General features: G+C 35.1%; 1 protein-coding gene across 2 annotated transcripts in view; it reads left to right on the top strand.

The window, feature by feature from the left end:
• Window positions 1-18303, top strand: part of LOC100648358 (rap guanine nucleotide exchange factor 2) — a 250571-nt gene that overhangs the window by 46346 nt on the left and 185922 nt on the right. For both annotated transcript variants that reach the window (XM_048404837.1, XM_048404838.1), the window contains exon 2: window positions 2619-3086. In XM_048404837.1, the coding sequence (XP_048260794.1) occupies window positions 3018-3086 (69 nt within the window). In that variant the 5' untranslated portion in view covers window positions 2619-3017. The remainder of the gene's footprint in view (window positions 1-2618; window positions 3087-18303) is intronic.

The following is an 18303-nucleotide window of genomic DNA, read 5'->3' as shown; positions in this document are numbered from 1 at the left end:
TAAAAATATGCCAGAGTGAAGTATACGGAAGCTAAATGTAATTGAAATTTTTTGCGAACATCTCGGAGGACGAAGGCCGAGCGAGGCGGTTACATAGGAAGAAGCTTGCTCAGAATATCGAGAAGCTTGCTCATCGAAATCGGTGATTTTCTATATAATTACCGAGTTTTCCAAAAAATGTAACAAGTAAATGCAAATGATCTCGGCAACTGTCTACTCCCATATGGAAACCACGTGAAACAGACGAACTCCTCGGTGGCCTGGCTTGTTTGCAATGTTCATCCTATCCGCGCCACGCGTCTGGCAGTTTATCAAGTTGATTTGCGGGATCGACGCATCGTGGCATCAGATCGCGATACATCCGCGACCCGGTCTCGTTCTGCGCGGTTCAAATGCCTCCGGATCGGTCGTTACGTTTCATGGTTGGTCGGTTGTGGCAGTGGGTACCCGCGTCTCTGGCACGGCCTCCCATCCAAAGGTTGTTAGGTATGTGGCTCGCGTGACGTTACATACACCAAGGTCGGAGAATAAACCGAGAAATCGATGCTTCTCGTTCCCTATATTCGTTTTCGACGTTTGTTAGTCGCCATCTGTTCTCCAACTGGCAGTCACGTTGTTGCGTCGCACAGGAATAATAATTCCTGTTTCGATTGTGATGTGTAAACTTTATCACAACCGTTGGTTAGGATACGAGTACGATCCTCGAATTGCATTTTGGAAGAAGTATGGCAATGACTGTCGCAGAATTGGGACTAACTTATACATGTATAGCTAACTATATGTAACTATAGATATATACAAAAGATATAACTAAAACTTGCTTATGCACATACGTAAATCATACATTATATATACACATGTTTCGTAAAGTACATGTACTAAATTCGTGATACAAGTAAAAGCAAGGTAGATTCTATGCCATACGAAAGAGGATGAAAATCAAGAATATCAAAATTGTATTAGAAGCTTCGTATTGAGAAAATCGAGTTTAAAGACCTGTAATGTATACACCTACGTGTTTCTCGTATATCAACGATCAAAAGAGGCTGGAATATTAAAGAGTAATTTTCGAGATTGTCGACAAATTTACGCCAAGAATGAGATCAATTCGTACGAAGAATAGCATCTCGAAAAAGGATTGCTGTTTGTACACAGGATAATACCTGTATGATCGGTTGTTGTTTCCTTTCTTAAGTGGTCGATACACTGCACCGATGAAACGTCTTATAACTACGAAGCGAGTGATATTTGGATTTATATTTATCAAATCGTAGTTGAAGTTTAGCCATAATTTTTTCAAACAACTTGCACAGTGCTCTAACTAAAGAAAAGCCTTTCGACTCTCGATCAAAGAAGTACCTTCTTGATGACACGATACGGTCAAATATCCATGCCTCTGACAACGTTTCATTTTCGCAGCTCAAATCCGTTCCATTCTTCACGATTCGATCGCGAAAAGGTCGACGAGCCTATTTCCAGTTTAGCCGCCTATCGTTTCACCGCATCTATCCGCAGGTGCAGCATGCCTTAACGAGCGACTTCCGTCGCGTTTATAATTCATCCTGCAACGTTGTTTCGCGTTTCATTCATAATTCGTAACGGTACCTGTTTCTTTTCCTTCCGAACGATCGTTTCTTGACTCGATCGGTTCTCGTCGTGAACGACGTTCGTTTGGCGTTTGAGATTTACCTTTGAGACCTTCATACACGCATTCTATGCCTCGGTGCTTGCGTTTCAAGTTTGATCTCCATCGTCATTTGGAAACAAGCTTGAATTACGATTAGTTTAGTTTGGATGGGACGGAAACGAAGGTGCACCGACGCTGCAAGTCGCTTCACTTCTAAGTTTGCGTTCGATGGCTTCGAGATGTGCGTTCATTCACTGTTTCGAGTTACCGTGAATATTCAACCATTTGAATATGCAACAGAGTATAATTTTCTCCGATTGATTTAGCCGCAATAGAGCTAGAGACTTGGTCGAACAGCGAGTTTGTCGCGTTCGGTGAAAGAGAACCTGAATTAAATGCGAGGAGATTAATAGGAGGCGATTCCGGGCACCTTAATTGATCTTTGTGGAAGAGAGAAAGTAGGAAAAGGCTCTCGGTAAATAAACCGAGATTCACCTTTAATGAGAAGATAAATTTAAGAATGGTAACGGGAATTGATTAACGAGTCTTAGGTCGACAATGGAATCGTTTGTTATTTTTATAGAAGTTTCTGTCGTTCATCTGTAAATTATGTAGAAAATTTCGCTTTTATCGTCTTATGCTCTGTAAGGATAATAAAATTTTTATGATTCTCGAGTAATAAATATTAACGCTGTAGAAATACTGACAGCTGTAATATAAAGCTTGTACCAAAGAAATCGAAATGCAAGGTACGTGAAAAGCAAGTATACTTTATAAAAAAGTCATTCAAGTATCGAGGAATTTACAGCAGTAAATTTATACAATTTTTTACAAAATATCATGCACATTATATACCTTACGTAGTTTTAGCATTAATAATCACGATATTTCGTATTTGAATTCGTACAATTATTAAAATGTAATGTAATTTGCTTATCGCAAAATGGTTACTCTAGTTCTTTTTTAATATTTCTCCTATTTATGCTTACAGAATTCATCACTTTGAACCAGCACATTCAACAAAAATCATCATGGATTTTGGAAAACAGAAGATTCAATCTGCATCAAAATTTCTCGTATTACGCCGCGCATGATTAAATGCAGCTGTAGTTCCGAACGTATATTAGATTTTTCATCGATACAAAAAGAAAAAAAGGGAAAAAGAGAAAAATACAGTGGAAAGAAAAATGAAAATGGAAGTGAAATATTTTGCTAATTGTAAAACTATCACGAGAGGATCGGTCTATTTAATGGCTTAAAAGAGGTCATTGGACCCTTGAGAATCGAACGTTGCGACCATTTTGGTGGCGATGTCCAGGAAGAAGTGCTCCAACAGGACACAGAAGCACGTAGGAAAAAGGATCGCAGAGTAGTCTATAGATAGGCTACTATGACGGACTATTTGGATCCACATTTCGTCAGGGCTCTCTGCCGCGATCCAGAACGACGAACGCTTCAAGTGAGTTAATGAAATTGCATGATTATATTTTTCCTGTAAATAGCATATAATTTATATAGAGTTTGGTAGTTTACGTTACTAAACATATTTGGTAAAAAGAAAAAGTATAAAAGGATAATAATTCAAGAATTCGAGGGTTTATAACGTGAATCATAATCATCAAATCATAATTTCTTGAATTAAAAATTCACGTGAGTTAAACTTTTTAATGCTCGAGTATCAAAATTATTTCATTTCTGGGTCTTTGAATTCTTATATTTTTAAATTCTACGATTTAAAAATCTTTGAATTTCTATTCTTTATAATTAACGTTAACGAACCTCGAAGCACTGTCCAAGCTATTAGTACATTATTATTTGTCGCACGATTACTGTCCATTCGTGATCGTTGATCGAGGTGAACTTTCAAGGATGGTTAAAGTATGAAAGTAAATTGTCTCTGGTTACGTTTAACTTTCACCGTGCTGCACGTATAAAACAAATAAAACATGCACACGTGAAATCTCCCAAGAAATCTCTGACAGGAACAAGAAATTCTATCGTTTCAACTCCTTGCCTCCTCCTTTCCTACACACACAGATACTATATTATTATAAAAAGAATTATTCACCAAGAGTTTCGAATCTCTGTCTTTTTTTGTTAATGTTGCGCCCATATTCACTACCTATTATACTTGTCAATGTTTTACGAATAAAACCAAATTATCTGTCTATATTGCTATTAAAAAAATTATTCATTAATAACTATAAATTTCTCTTTGTCCCACATTTACGATCGTGTTTGTCAATTTTATACGAATAAAAATCATTCAGAATGATCTATTGTGCACGCTTGTCGTCTCTATAATGCGCGATTTTACGCGGCAGTATACACGCACAAAGACGCATTCGTGACTACGTTTTACGATGGCCGAGAAAGGTTAAAGGGCGTCGTCAATATCCACGAACAGGAGAACTGCTCGAACTTTCCAAACGAATAATCCGCTACTTCTTATCTTCGCATAATCGCATTGGACTTGAGCGCGCAGCGTCCTGGAATTTCGACGGAAAAAATTCCCGTTTCTTCCGCGGGAAATTACTTCTGGACCCGAGTTTCGCCTTCTCAATACCAATTAAGTAGTTCGAAGGTTAAAAGGGTTTCCAAATCTTCCGTCAAAAATCGTTTATTAAAACACGGATAATGAGATTGAAGATCTTTGGAAACTTTTCTCTGAGAATGGACCATCGGGAATATTTTTTTAATAAGAATTTTTAATTCAAATTCTTCACACAGTCTGCACAATACATTAAAAACCGGGTGGTTATATTATATATATCATTTCGAAAAGAAAGTATCTTCCATATTTTGTAGAATCTTGACCGTGGTAATTTTTGTGTCTTTGATGACGTCTTCGTTCATACATTAACTTTTAGTTCGTTATGATGAAACTCGATATGCAAGTATTCAAAATGTTTTTGCAATGATGTTTAAAATGATTAACACATAATGCGTTACAAACTTCTAGCTATGTGCTATTATTTCTATTTTCTCAAATACATACTAATCTGAATATTTTTAACGGCTTTCTTTTTTACTGATTATATTTGAGAAGTTTGAACACTCTGATGGCTAACAATCGATACGAATCAATACAATTGATTTTTGTTTTATCAGATAGGTACCGAAGCAAAGAAGGTCCTTTAGCGAGTTAGTTTCAAGAGAAAGTTTCGCGAAAAGATTCTGTCACGTTGCCTTGATGGCTTTTTTCAAAAATAATATCGTTAAAACTTCTTCCTGAGATTCTGTGTGTTCCTTATCGGATAAACCAACGAACAAATACTTTTCCTCTATCGGAAAGGGATAAAGAATTTTCGGCGAAAAGGATTCTCGCGTTAAACGACGAGGAAAAACTAATCATTATTGAAATATCAAGGTAAGTGGCGAAATATTTTCAACTTGAGATAAAAAAATGATAGTTACGTATACCTCTAGCGTTACAAAAATTATTACAGAAATATGAACTGTTTATTGATCATAATATTTTGTAATCCGTCTTCGCGTAAAACAAGTTAATAATTCTTTTTAATCATTGTTCAATCATTTTTTAAATTTATTTCGATTTCCATAGGTGTCCTAACAGTTAGGGTGTATATCGAGTGATGTATATTGAGATAGTCGAACGTTTCGTGATAGCGCCCTTTTTACCCTTTAACTGCCTTTGCTCCCCTTTGTTCTATCGGGACTTGGACTAACTACCAATCGTACGTTTCTAATTCGAACGTCGTACGGTTGATTGCGATCGGAAAAACTAGCTCGCTTTGTTCTATCGTGATGTCCCTTTCCCATCGCGCGACATATCAACGATCGAACGATTTTTGCAATAAAATGCTCTGTCACGTGTATGTTGCGACCGAGACGAAAAAAAGAAAAAAATTGGCAACGAGCCAATACAAATCGTTACATCGACAAAGAAGTAATTGAATTTAAATGACTTTCTTTTAGGCTTGTAAATGTCTTTTATGTCATTTTTCACCGAATATAAACTTGTGCGCGCAAATACATCGTTTGGAAAAATAACCACGGGTAGTTCGTTTTTCTCTGATTGTTAATCAAGTGTTCTCTTTGTTCGAACGTTTCCTGCTTGAGATAGAAGGGAATTTTTATACAATGTTTTGGTGGAAAATAGAGAACATTTACAGATGAGTTATACGATGTGGAACGCGTTATATTACACGATACGGAACTTACACGGAAATTCTGTTATATAGAAAGTACCCAGTAGAATGATTTTGAACATGCAATGAAAGGTACGAAGCTTTGTTATGATCTGCCTGTGTGCGCAAAATTTTATTTTTGAAGAATATTTATGAAATCTAAAATTTTTGTAGAACACGATGCGTTCTATGTGTATACACGAGAGTTCTGGACAAGAATTTTCTGCTAGAGTTAATGAAAAACCTACGAAATTTTATTACGTGCGGCTTCATTTTCTACCAAGCGTACGTACAAATTTTTATCTTTTGGAGGATTTTTGTAAAGTATAAAATTTCCTAGAGCAGGTGAAACGAGAGAAAATCCACGACAAGAATTTCACTTTAATTTAAAAGAAGCGGACATTGACGACAAGAATTGTACTGTAGAACCAATAAGAAAATCTACAGAGTTTTATTATGCGTATAAAATTTTATTTTTGGAGAATTCAGAACTGCCAAGTTGCAGAATTGTACTATAGGTACGAGCGGGGAAGAATTTCGCCCGAAACAACGAATACTTGGCATCAGAAAATAATGTCTCTAAGCAGTTACAATGGCGTTTTTATTTTGACCTAAAGGACCTACTTTACTCTCGGGTAAATTTATCCAACTAATTTCCATAGTGAAACAGTTTAAAATTCTTCGAATATCTCTTCAACATTTCGGTTGCACTGTGGTTTCCTTATCTCCTAGTGTATCAGAATTTATCTTTAACGGGTGAAATATAATATTGAGAAATGGCTTGTTCTCAAAATATTTAACTATCCTTCTATTAATCTTCCTTATCATTGGACCATAGTTTTCATTTAAACAGATAAAAGATAGCTATGAAAGATTACGTGTTCTCAGATATTTAATTACTTTCCATTTAATTTCTTTTATTTGCTGTCGTACCGAAGCCTCGCCCAAACAATAAAAAAACCTTAATTCTCCAAACCGCGTTAAAATTTTATTTACAAGAAACCATCTATTTCCAAGCGTTTAGATCGAAGTTAGAGACACTCCAATCAACAACAATCTCTCTCTTCATAAAGAAACAAAATTCCGCTTACGAAATCCTCGTCGATTGTTTAAATAATGAAATTAGAAAGAAATTCGTAGAATAGCGAGTCCCTCTGAATATTTAATCACCTTTCATCTCCGGTCGCGTGACCGGCATAATATCGATCGTCGTCGTCAGGGGCCAATTAAGAAAAATCCCTGAGTCACGGATTTTCATGAAAAACTTGTCGAATTCCATGGCGCGAACGCTTCCCAGACGTCCTTCTGCGCCCTTCGTTATTTTCGTGCTAATTTGCGAACCGCTCGATCTGGGAGGCGAGCGTAGAATAACGGCCGTGTGCAGAGTCGCGCGTGTACCAAGGCAAAGCATGGCTAAATAGGGAAACGTCGAAAATTCAGGGAAACGACCGCAATTTTCAGTACAATGAAAGTCTCAGATATTGTGCGAGATATCGATCTGGACCGTAGCCGCGCAGTAGTTTTAAACAAATAATGGCGTCTCTACCGACGTCCTCGATCGCTGAGGATATAATTGGCAGGTTTTTCTCTTTTTCTCTGTTCTTTTCTTCTTTCTCGCTTCTTCTTTATATTTGTATATTTTCTTTTTTCATTGCATTCAACTTGTTTTATTCGTGGAAACAGCGGGAACTGGTCTTTGAAATTTCATTCTTGCGGAAACGATTGACGCGATGGAAGCGTTTCGCGCTTCTCGATGCGTGCTCTCTATTATACACAGATGTCTGTCGTTAACAAAACTGTCCAACTTTATTATCTTTCTTCGTGCGTTTGTTCTGTTCGGTTGTAAACGCCATCGATCGCGTCCACGTAGAAAAAGAAGCGTGGAACGTTCCACGATGAGTTATGGATGAGCTGAGTTTTCATTGTCTCGCGTTTTATTTCGGTGGAAGCATCGTTTCGTCTTGTTTCCGCGGTGGGCTGCACGATCGTTGATTTTATCACCGTAGATATTTAGCATTTGGAGGAAAAGAAGAGTTTGTGCTTTTGTTGAAAATTTACAAGGATCCACATTTTTTAAACATTACGCTTGATACATATACTATTATGTTCTTTGGATCATCTTTAATTTACTCGAGTTCTTGTAAGTTCGAAGAAATATCAATGACAAGAATCGTTGTTAGTACGCGTGGTTTCTCACATTATACAAATTAGTTAGAGAAATAGCAAATATAGCAAACACAGGAAATACGATAAAACGTACAGAATTTTCCTCGATGCATTTGTTCCTCCTTTATAATACAGAAGGATCGTATCCTTCCAGATCAAATTCCCTTGAGAGATCCTTATCGATGTCACAAATCAAAATCATATGATAGAATAAAATTTACGCTATAACATGTTTTTTGAGGGGGGGGGATGCAGCTATCATTTAAATATTACGCATCATCTAAAGTTTACGACGGTAGCCAATAAAGTATTATCCAATAAAATTCAAGGAACTTTCGTCTAAATGCCAAAACTCGTGTAAACGTATATTTCTTTTTTCTTCATGATAGTTGAAATTTTGTATTTTGATAGACTGGTCGCGTTTATTTCGTTTTTGGTACGTGCATGTTCGATTTCAAACATGTGTATGTAACTATACCGGATCATGGGAAGGAGAGAAAAAACAAACGAGAATATGAATTCAGTAGCTGGTAACAAATATTTAGAAAGTTGAAGAGCAATATTCCGAAGCGGCTGCGTGTACGACGTATGAGCGATTAAAAGAATGAGTGTACTGTGTTTTGTCCCTAGAACAATTCATTCGCGTTGAAACGTGTACACAGATCGTCTGAGAACGTTTTCTCCCTTTTTTTTTCTAGCATTATTCCACGGGCCAAGCGTACCATCGACATTTTTCCTGAAACGAAAGGCTTATTCATGACAGCGAGTGTAAAGATGAGTTTCGAATAATATCTAGGTTACTTGCCCTTTCATTTACCTCGCAAACTCCCTTTAAAAATATTTTATTATTATTTTTTAAGGTCCATTATCTACCTGAAAATTTTAGATACAAAAGCATGTTACGTACGTTAATGATGTCTGCTTCTCACATTTATACTTTGAAATTAGGTTTGGGTATTGTTCCCAATAATTTATTGGAGGAAAATCACTTCGAAGTTCGTTATTTCTGTGGATATTTTAGTTGTTCCTGTTTGTATAAAAATGATAATTTACGCTACAATTTTTTCACCAGCATATATTTTTTTAAATAAAAAGATCAGTTCTACGACCATCGTTCTTTTTTAAATGGCAATGTACGTGGAATTTTCTCTATCCAGTTTTCCAATAATATCACATAGAGTTATGAGTTTCAACCTTCTCAGTAATTTGTTGAAAAACTCGTATCACGCATATAATATGATGCATATGGTAATTAGAGAAGTTCGTTATAATTACTACTTTATTGTAATTACTTGCTATTAGTTAATGTGCATTTAAATAAACTATTACAAATATAGAAAATAATTCAACGGTTTTCCGTGCTGTATTTAAATGATCGTTAAAGCAATTTGACAGACGTTCCCTCCTTTTAAATTGAGCTTAATTAAATGTTCCTTGATTCAGATTGTCGATTTGTTCCGTGATAGTGCTACAGATCTACATCTTTAGCTGTACATAGTATACTTGCATTTGCATAGTATACTACTGCTTCTACAAAAATTCTAATCTATGAAATGGAAGTACATGTTTCTTAATAAAACCACTCCCTCGGTGTTTTTATATCTATATCTACCGTGTGACGATTTACTTACCATAACACGTTCACTGTATCTTTTGGACGAAATACGCTCGGGTAAATTCAGAGGTAAACCCCTGAGATTAAACGCATAATTCTGAATTAGGGTCTAGTGATCTCGTAGCGTTAACAGCAAAGCATAATATGTACTCTTACGAAAAAACCATAAATATCCTGCAATTGCAATGTCGTATGATGTCATATGATAGGTGACACAATTTTTTACCACGTCGTCAAAAATATATTATTTGTTTTTTATACAAATAATTGTTAACCATACAAATTGTTATTTATACAAATTGTATTTGTATTATTCAAATATTATGTTATCCGAAGGTTATCTGCTGTGCTGAGTCGACACACATTTTCACGTAATACACGTAATACCGACATAGGTGTAGAATGCAATTTAAAAATCACGAGAAAGAATTTTGTAATAATCGTTTACATAACACATTATGCAAAATCCTATGATATAGAAATGATAAATTCACTTTAGTTTATCACATTTAACATCGTTTAATAAAAATATTAATAAAAGAACATATTACAAAATTTACATAGCACGTTGTATAACACTGTACAATTATTTACGATATTATCATTTAATATCCATGACATTTCAAATTTCATCGTTAAATAATTTTCCGATCGATCGAGAAATTCAAGTCAAACTCGTCCCTTGGCTTTCCTTTCGAAAACAGGTTCGAATGCACACATCACGTTCGCGATATCACGAAGCAACTTTTTCAGTAGCAAAAACCACTTTCAACTCGACTCATTTTCCGATTAATATCGAACGAAGCAATGGAATCGATAGGAGGCCGATCGCGCCAGGACCCGTAGTACGTGTCTACAGTTTCGAACGAATAAAAAACACTCACAAAAAAACAACCCTCGTTGGTCAGATGGAGCAGTCCTAATCCATCTTCATACAGGGAACTGCTCCGTTCCATAATAGATAGAAATTTTGTTTCACCGTTACGATGCTCCCGGAGGGTTGAAATAATTGATATTTACGCGGCTACACGAGGAACCCCTTTTAAAATCTTACGAGACGTCTCGCAACGTGGGTTCATACGATCCGTACGTGAAGGTCATCCAGTGTTCGCTCCACTTTTCGTAGGAAAGGCGAGCAAAAAAAGAACGAGCCAACGAATCGAGAGGCGAAACGTGGTCGAAACCGCTTTGGAGACCGACAGGCGCTGTACAAAACCTTGATTCGCAAGTTTTCGTGGTTTATAAAGGTATTTACCCTTTGTCAGACCGAGAAACTCCCACCTGACGCTCGTCACGTTGTTATTATTTTCCTGCGTTTAAGGGAGTTTTCTACTATTAGACGCGTTTCTTCGAACCGTTTGTACTTAAAGAACTTAGGCATTTTGTACGCGTACAATTATTTTTGTCCGTGGTTCATTGTAACATGCACAAATTTGGAAAGAAAAACAAAAGAAGAATTTTAGACAGATGTACGTTTGTCGAGAATATTTTAGTTACAGGTATTTTCTGTAGGTATTTAATCAGATTTTAAGAGGTTAAGGTTTTAAGATGCACAAAATTCAAACGAAAGATAAATGAAAATGGTTTCGAGAAAACAACATTGAAAAATGACCGTGTTTTCCAGGTTATCGATATTTGTATTCACAATTTCAAGTAGCTGTTAACACGAACTCTATGAAAGTGGTCAAAATAACTAAGACGAAATTTTTCATAGAAACTTTGTGGGTTTACAACGATACAACGTTTTTACAGATTTGAGTAATGTAAGAGAAGATGTATGGATAAAAGTTTCTTTCTCTTCTTTCATGACACTTTCGTGATTGATTTCTTTGATGCAAGTTATGTATACACTTTAGTTATTGGTAATTTTAACTTTGGAAGTCCGAATACAAAGTTTCTTATATATATTTTTGAAACTGTATGCTTGGGAAGAATGCGAAAACACCTATACTTTGTCTCGTCTGCGTTAAACAACTTTTATAACATTTGTCTGATGTCTTTTTCGTCTCATGAGGTATTCCATTGTGCGATGATATGCGCAGATAGAACATAACACCTGTATATCTTACGCGTGCTAGTAGTTAACGCACATAGCACAGGGTCCAAATTAAAATAAAATACTCAGAAGTTACACGTAATTCAGTCCATTTGATTTATAGTTAATCTACAATTCAGTGATTCGATATAACGATATCAACGAAGTGTTAAAATCTGTCACGTTCGCAATTTTCGACAGAGCGAACATTGGAAATTCGAAAAATTTGCGATGTTCCTCGTGGCGCGATCGATAACACGCTCAAACTCGAAACAATTGGCGGATCGCGCTTTTTTTGATTGACTAGAAGAGTAAATTGCATTCCTAGTTTCGCGTAAAATTTTTTGTATATTTGAGATAGGACCTGATTTGTTATCTGAAAAGCTCATGGAATTAATCAAGCAACGACTAAACGAAGGTAAAGAAAGTGAGAATTTTTGTTTTGTAATACGATTTCAGTGGTTAAGAATATAGATGCTTGAATTTCTTTGAATCCTTCCATTCGTTGCAAGTAATATATTTAATTATTAATTATTAACAAAGTCGCGACTACATGTGATTGTATTCTACGTAGATATTTAGAATCAACATGATATAATGAAAGTAAATAGGTACATTTTTCAATTATTAAAATTAAGAATTTGTAAAAATTTGTACAAACGTCTGCAATCTGTCTGCTACAAATATAAAAATTTGAATCAAATTGTAAATTTAGTAGGCTGACGTTTACGTTAAAAGAATATCGAGTATCTCTGCCCCAATATTAAAATTGGGATCAGCGAATTTTCCATCCCTATTTTATCATCTAATTCTCATTGATTTATTCCTAAACGTAGTCGGTTATAATTCGCCTAAACTATCTCCCCCTGCAGACTTTACACGATACACTAAGCGGAAAGGAAGTTGAAACGAAAGGAGAGCAGCTTTGTTTTAAATTCAAATGATCTAAATCCTCGACTCGAGGGGAAGTTAAACGCGATAAGAGCGTTTAAGAGCAGCTTCTTTATTCGCGGTCACCTGTTTCCGTCCGATTATCTGTCTACCAAGAAACAGTACGATAGTCTGGTAAGAAAAAGTGTCTGTGCAGCATATTTTCTCCCATTGTCTTCCATTTTAACTCGTCCATCCGTCCCAAACCGGGAGTTTGGTTTAGGATTTTCCTGAAATACGCATTTATCTTGCCTTAGGTTGCAGCAAAAACGATAACGTACAAGCCCTTTATGGGGTCCCTTATCTCGACTGGCACCATGGTCAGCCCAGTCGTTACGATACATTAGGAAAGCCGATTTTATGATATTTTTGGAACGGTAATTTCGGGGATTACATAAATCGACGGGCATTACGTTCGATAGCCCAGCATTCTGCAATCTTGCTTTTACAATACACGCGAAACAGAATCAATATTGCTATTCTTGCAATAAGGATTGGTTCGATGGGAAGGTCTTCGAAGAGCCGCAGAAAATGCTCGAGTAATTTGTTGCTTGAGATGGAACCTTTCTCGTGATTGGATTTTTAGTAAATTTTTCGATGTTTGACTTTTTTAATGTGTTGCTGATGTTATGATAGATATCGACGTTTAAGTGATTTTGTAACGAGACTTTTTGTAGTGGAATTTATTATCTTCTTCGTGTATGAACGAATGGATTAGTCAAGTTATCCGAGTTGAAGGTAATTCGTTTGCAGCGTGAACCTGTTATTTATTTCACTTGAAATATCTTTTTCAGGTTTCTATGCTTGGTCTCATTACTCAAGTCGCTTGAGTTCAAGTAAAGTATGCTAATTGAGTAAGCCAAAAGGGTGTCCATAAAAGTGTACTAACAATAAGAATCTTATATAGACATTTTATTGAAAGGTTTTCATATCGTGAATGGTCACACTCATGTCGTAAATTATTGCATAGTATATCAATAATTCTTGTTCGTTGATCAACGCGTGTTTAAAATATGTTCAAAACAATGTTCGAAAGGTAATTTATTTATTAAAAAACACCAGCGAAGATTCTTCTATTGCAAATGGATCGACACGATTAGTGCATTGAACACGTTTCGAAGCTAAAAATCAAGCAAGCATTCGCTTCTATTTCGTTTCGTCTAAATTGTAAACGATCCACGAGTTTGCCTATATTCCATTGAACTATTAACGATGATTGTGGCTTGCGTTGCAAACAATCCAGACGAAACGGCGCCATGAAGTTTGCAAGTTGGGATTAAACATGCGTTGGAACAGACGGATCAGTTCGATTAGGGATCTGACGTGATGTTATCACAATGTATGTACGTAGAAAACAAAACGAGTAACGTTTGAACCAGCCTGTGTTATTAAACTCGAAAATGTTAGGGTTAAAGTTGTATGGAATAAAAATTTCAAATTTTACTCATTGAATTTTAAATCTGAAATTTTTTATTTCGAATTTCAATTTTCTAACTTTCAATTTCTCATCCCTAATGCTAATTATTGGGTTCTACATTTCAAAATAGTACTATTTACTACGAAATTCTTATCTACTTAACGTTAGACGAATCAGCAAGCTTCTAAAAGATCGTTTTATGAAAACGCATTAAGTCGCATACTCGTTTGCGATACAATTAGCACGAACTCCATCCAATTACGCTGCCATAGTTAAACGCTTCGGCTGTATATCCTATCCAAGTTGAGCAACAGAAGTGACGTAACAACATTCAGCGTAAAATCCCACGAGTGTTTGTATTGATTGTAACATCGTACAACAAAGTTATACGAGAGAAATAGACCGTTTATTGCCCAGGAGTAAAATCATAAAAGAATTACAAAAACGTGAGAGCTTTGTTCACAGTAATTAATTAAGCTCTCTATTTAAAGTATATACATTAAACAGGATAAACAGGATAAGCACTGCCGTATTATCAGCATCGCAAAATTAAACTCTGCATTAAATCATAGTTTATATTACGCACTTTAATTAAACTGTATATTAATACCATAGAATTTTTATTAATCCCTATATTAATATGTCAAAATGAGATATTAAGAGTGAGTTATAGATTTCCGTAGAGATACGTATCTCATTCGGTACATGACAATTTTATTTATTAAAAATTGAAATTACCAAACTCCTTTTAAGTTTTCTTTTATATGAATATGATTCTACCTGTTTTATCGTCATCGTGCAATTTTAATTATAATTATTTATATATAGTAAAATGGAAAAATATATTACACAGGCTATTTATTTTAATGTTATATCACTGATTCTTTATATCTTTAACTCAAATGCCGGAAATTGTAAGATTCTTCGCTACGCTGTAATAATCAAATAAGAATTCAAAATTCTATTTTCGAAATCGAATTAAGAGTTAAGTTCAAAACTAATATCACGGAATTCTTACTGAACTCAATGCTAATATCAGAAAGAAAATTCTTACTGAACTCTGTTACATACTCGTGTCAAACAAATGTTATGAAACCCTATAGCAATATGAATTAATATCGAAAAATTCTTTCTAAATTTATTAAATATCAGTATGTCAGAATACTTGCGGAACTTTCATTCATGATATATCGTAAACAACGAGTAATCGTATTACGATCGAAATACACGGAAGATTGTCTAAAGTTTAGAAGGAGAACCTTGGAATATTCCCAGTTCACCAAGGGGATGATCTGAAACTAACGATCTGAGAAGTTGTCTAAATTGCTCGTTCGTTAAATTGCGTTCGTAGTAGAGGATGCAACCTTCTCGGCCCTGATAAGACGCCGCGCGGCCTTAATCACGTAACATCGATTATCGCGAAAGTCGATGCACGTTATAATACACGTCGCGCGTTGCGGCTCTAATTATCGTAACGACCACCGCCCTCTTCCACAAATCAACTACGGAATATTGTTAGTAAAATTATACACGCGTAAAACGTACAAAATTATAGGGTTGTTTGAAAAATTCGTAGCATCTTTTCTTTTCTTTTTCTTTTTACCGAAGCAATTGAAATTTCTATATGAATATTATTTTGCAGTACATTGTACGTTATGTGTCGTCAAACAAATTACGATTACAATTAGAATATGTTTCACGTTTTACGAACTATGTATTATCCATTTGTCTTATTCAATGTAAAATTGTAAAATTATAACAGAGAAATCTATGATCTACGACTTGTCGTACGTCGATTTATTAATATTTTTGGTTCGAGTAATAAATTTGTCCCATACTAACGTATACATTTAGAAGGGTATCATAAAAATTGTTTCAATAACGTGAAGACATATATATCGTCTTTGCTAAAAGATATGCATATACGTACTATTTATAGAAAAATGGAATAAATATTTTCCTTTCGGTTAAATATGTATAAAAGAAGCCAATTCGCTAATTCACCTTCGTTGTTCGAATTTGAAAGTCACATCGATGAAAGTTTCTCGGCTCTTGCTTATGGAAAGTCGATCGACCAGTCTCCTCTGCTTGTCTCATCAGCAAATCAAGCGTGGAAATTGAATCCTTGCTCCTTTTCGATCCCTTGCATCGTCGATCCACGCTTCGTCTCCTTCTATGTTCAATTATCGAACAAGAGGATTCTTTTTGTACTCGATCATTACATTTCGCGAATGTTACTTTTCTGATAATTTCAAGGACACGAAATATAAGCCAGTTGTAATTTATTTTTCGTTTTTGTCGGCTGTTTCCGAGAACAATACACGGGTCCCACAACACGTTCGGCTATTACGCCCTCACCGGAAGTACATTCAACTATATTAACTTTTCGACCGACTTTAATTGCGCCCCGTTGAATGCAACTCGTGGGAAACGTATTACGCGAATAGAAATTCGCCTGAAATCTGGACTTTTGATAGAATTTGTCGTCGCACACTGTACCACGTGTAATTGGGACAAACTGCGACACGCTTGCATTGCCATATTCGAAATGGTTAAATTTGGAGGAAATGTAAGGAAAAATGAAAAGATACGAAACGAAACACGTATTAGAATGAATATTGGCTCAGGCTCGCGAAAGCGCTCGGACGCCTGTGGATATCTTTTATGGTTACATTATGCGTGTTACACGAAATAGTTTGAAATTTCATTAGCACTGTTATGGGACTGGATTATCATGATTACATGCATAAAGTTTTGTACAAGTCTGAAAATACATACAGAAATTATAAAATATTAAGAATCATATTAACAAACTTGAATATTTAGTGAAACTATACTAACGCTTGTTGTACAATTTAAGATGATTATTCGTTCTGTATACTAACTTTTTACTAATTTATGTTTGCAATAAATTGTAATTTCTATGTATACTTTAGAATCGTTTTTAATTTTGATTAATATAATGATGGCAGTCGTGTCTCGTGATAATACTTAGGAAGTTTCAAAATGTTTTATATGATAAAGGTGCGCAAATGTCTTAATACGTTCCAATGTGTGTAGAAAAATATAGTTGTTTAATTAATCCAAATATATCCTACATAGAATTTCACTAATGTAAGCATAGGGTAAAAAACTAAAAGTACAGGATTCCATAAAGAAAATCATGCTACTGGTCTTTCAAACGCTCCGTTGCGTAAAACTAATTCCAGTTGCATATGGCACCTTATACACGAAGCTACAGAGTGAATTAGTTTACCTTCAAAATGGTCGAATGCACGCTACAAGTCTTTCCAAACGTTTTGCAAAATTTATATTTTCTATCAGAGCAATGATATTCCGTCTTGTACTGCCTTTTCCTTTTTTTAGAGTTCGAGCGCAGAAACTTAGACAATTTACATTTTTCCAATTCTTTTCTAATGTAAGTAAGTTTACTTTGAGTAAAAATATGTACGTTGCACATTTATAAACAAAGATGATTTAAAAAAGATAAATATATATAATCAATCTATGTATATTAAATAATTTTGATCTGGACGTTGCCAGTGTAAATAATTATCTATAAAAGCATATAAAGATTAAAACAAATAAATATATTTAATTGATATTTAGTATAAAAAAAAAAAAAAAAAAAAGAAGAGAAAGGAAGAGAAGAACGTTGAGAAAAAAAGATCACTTTATTGAATTTGCTCCATCGTGTCAACGCGGTTAATAAGCACTGTTCGGATGATCAATGTGGATAACGATAGCATAGAGATCATAGTATACGATAACAGGGCACATTAGGGTCGCATTAGAGGCAATTGCGTTGGCGCGCGCCTCGTTCGAGTTTGTAAATTGCCTCGCTCCTACCACCGATAGGTTGATCACGACTTGTAAATTCAAATGCTACACTTCTGACAAGTACGCTTGCGCGAGAACTTTATAAACACGGTAATACAGCTTGGAAGAAGCTCTTTCACAGATACTAAATGTGAAATGCTTCTAGTTTGTAGTGCAAACATTGTTCGAATAAATATGATATTTCAATCCGTTCAGAGGTTTTCCGGTGGTAAGCATTTAAAAGGTTGAGATTGTAAAAGGTTTGGAAATATTGATTTATAAACCTTTTCAGAATTGTTTTATTATGTATAGTGTATTTTATGATCGAAATATATCGCATGTTTTCTTTTCTTGATACGTAGTATTTATGTTTTATTTCATAAAATTCGCTACACGTAAAAAAACAGTCAAGGAAAAAGATTGGACAACTCATATTTTTGCTCAAATTGTTTACAGTTGTATAAGTGTTTTACATGTTGATATTTTTTATATCGGATCAACTTGTTTAATAAGAATTTATCGTAATTAACTTCTATTAAATAA

The sequence above is a fragment of the Bombus terrestris genome, chromosome 4, assembly GCF_910591885.1.
Source record: "Bombus terrestris chromosome 4, iyBomTerr1.2, whole genome shotgun sequence".
NCBI lineage: Eukaryota > Metazoa > Arthropoda > Insecta > Hymenoptera > Apidae > Bombus > Bombus terrestris.
The sequence above is the reverse complement of the archived record's forward strand: the minus strand, read 5'-3'. Positions and strand labels throughout refer to the sequence as shown.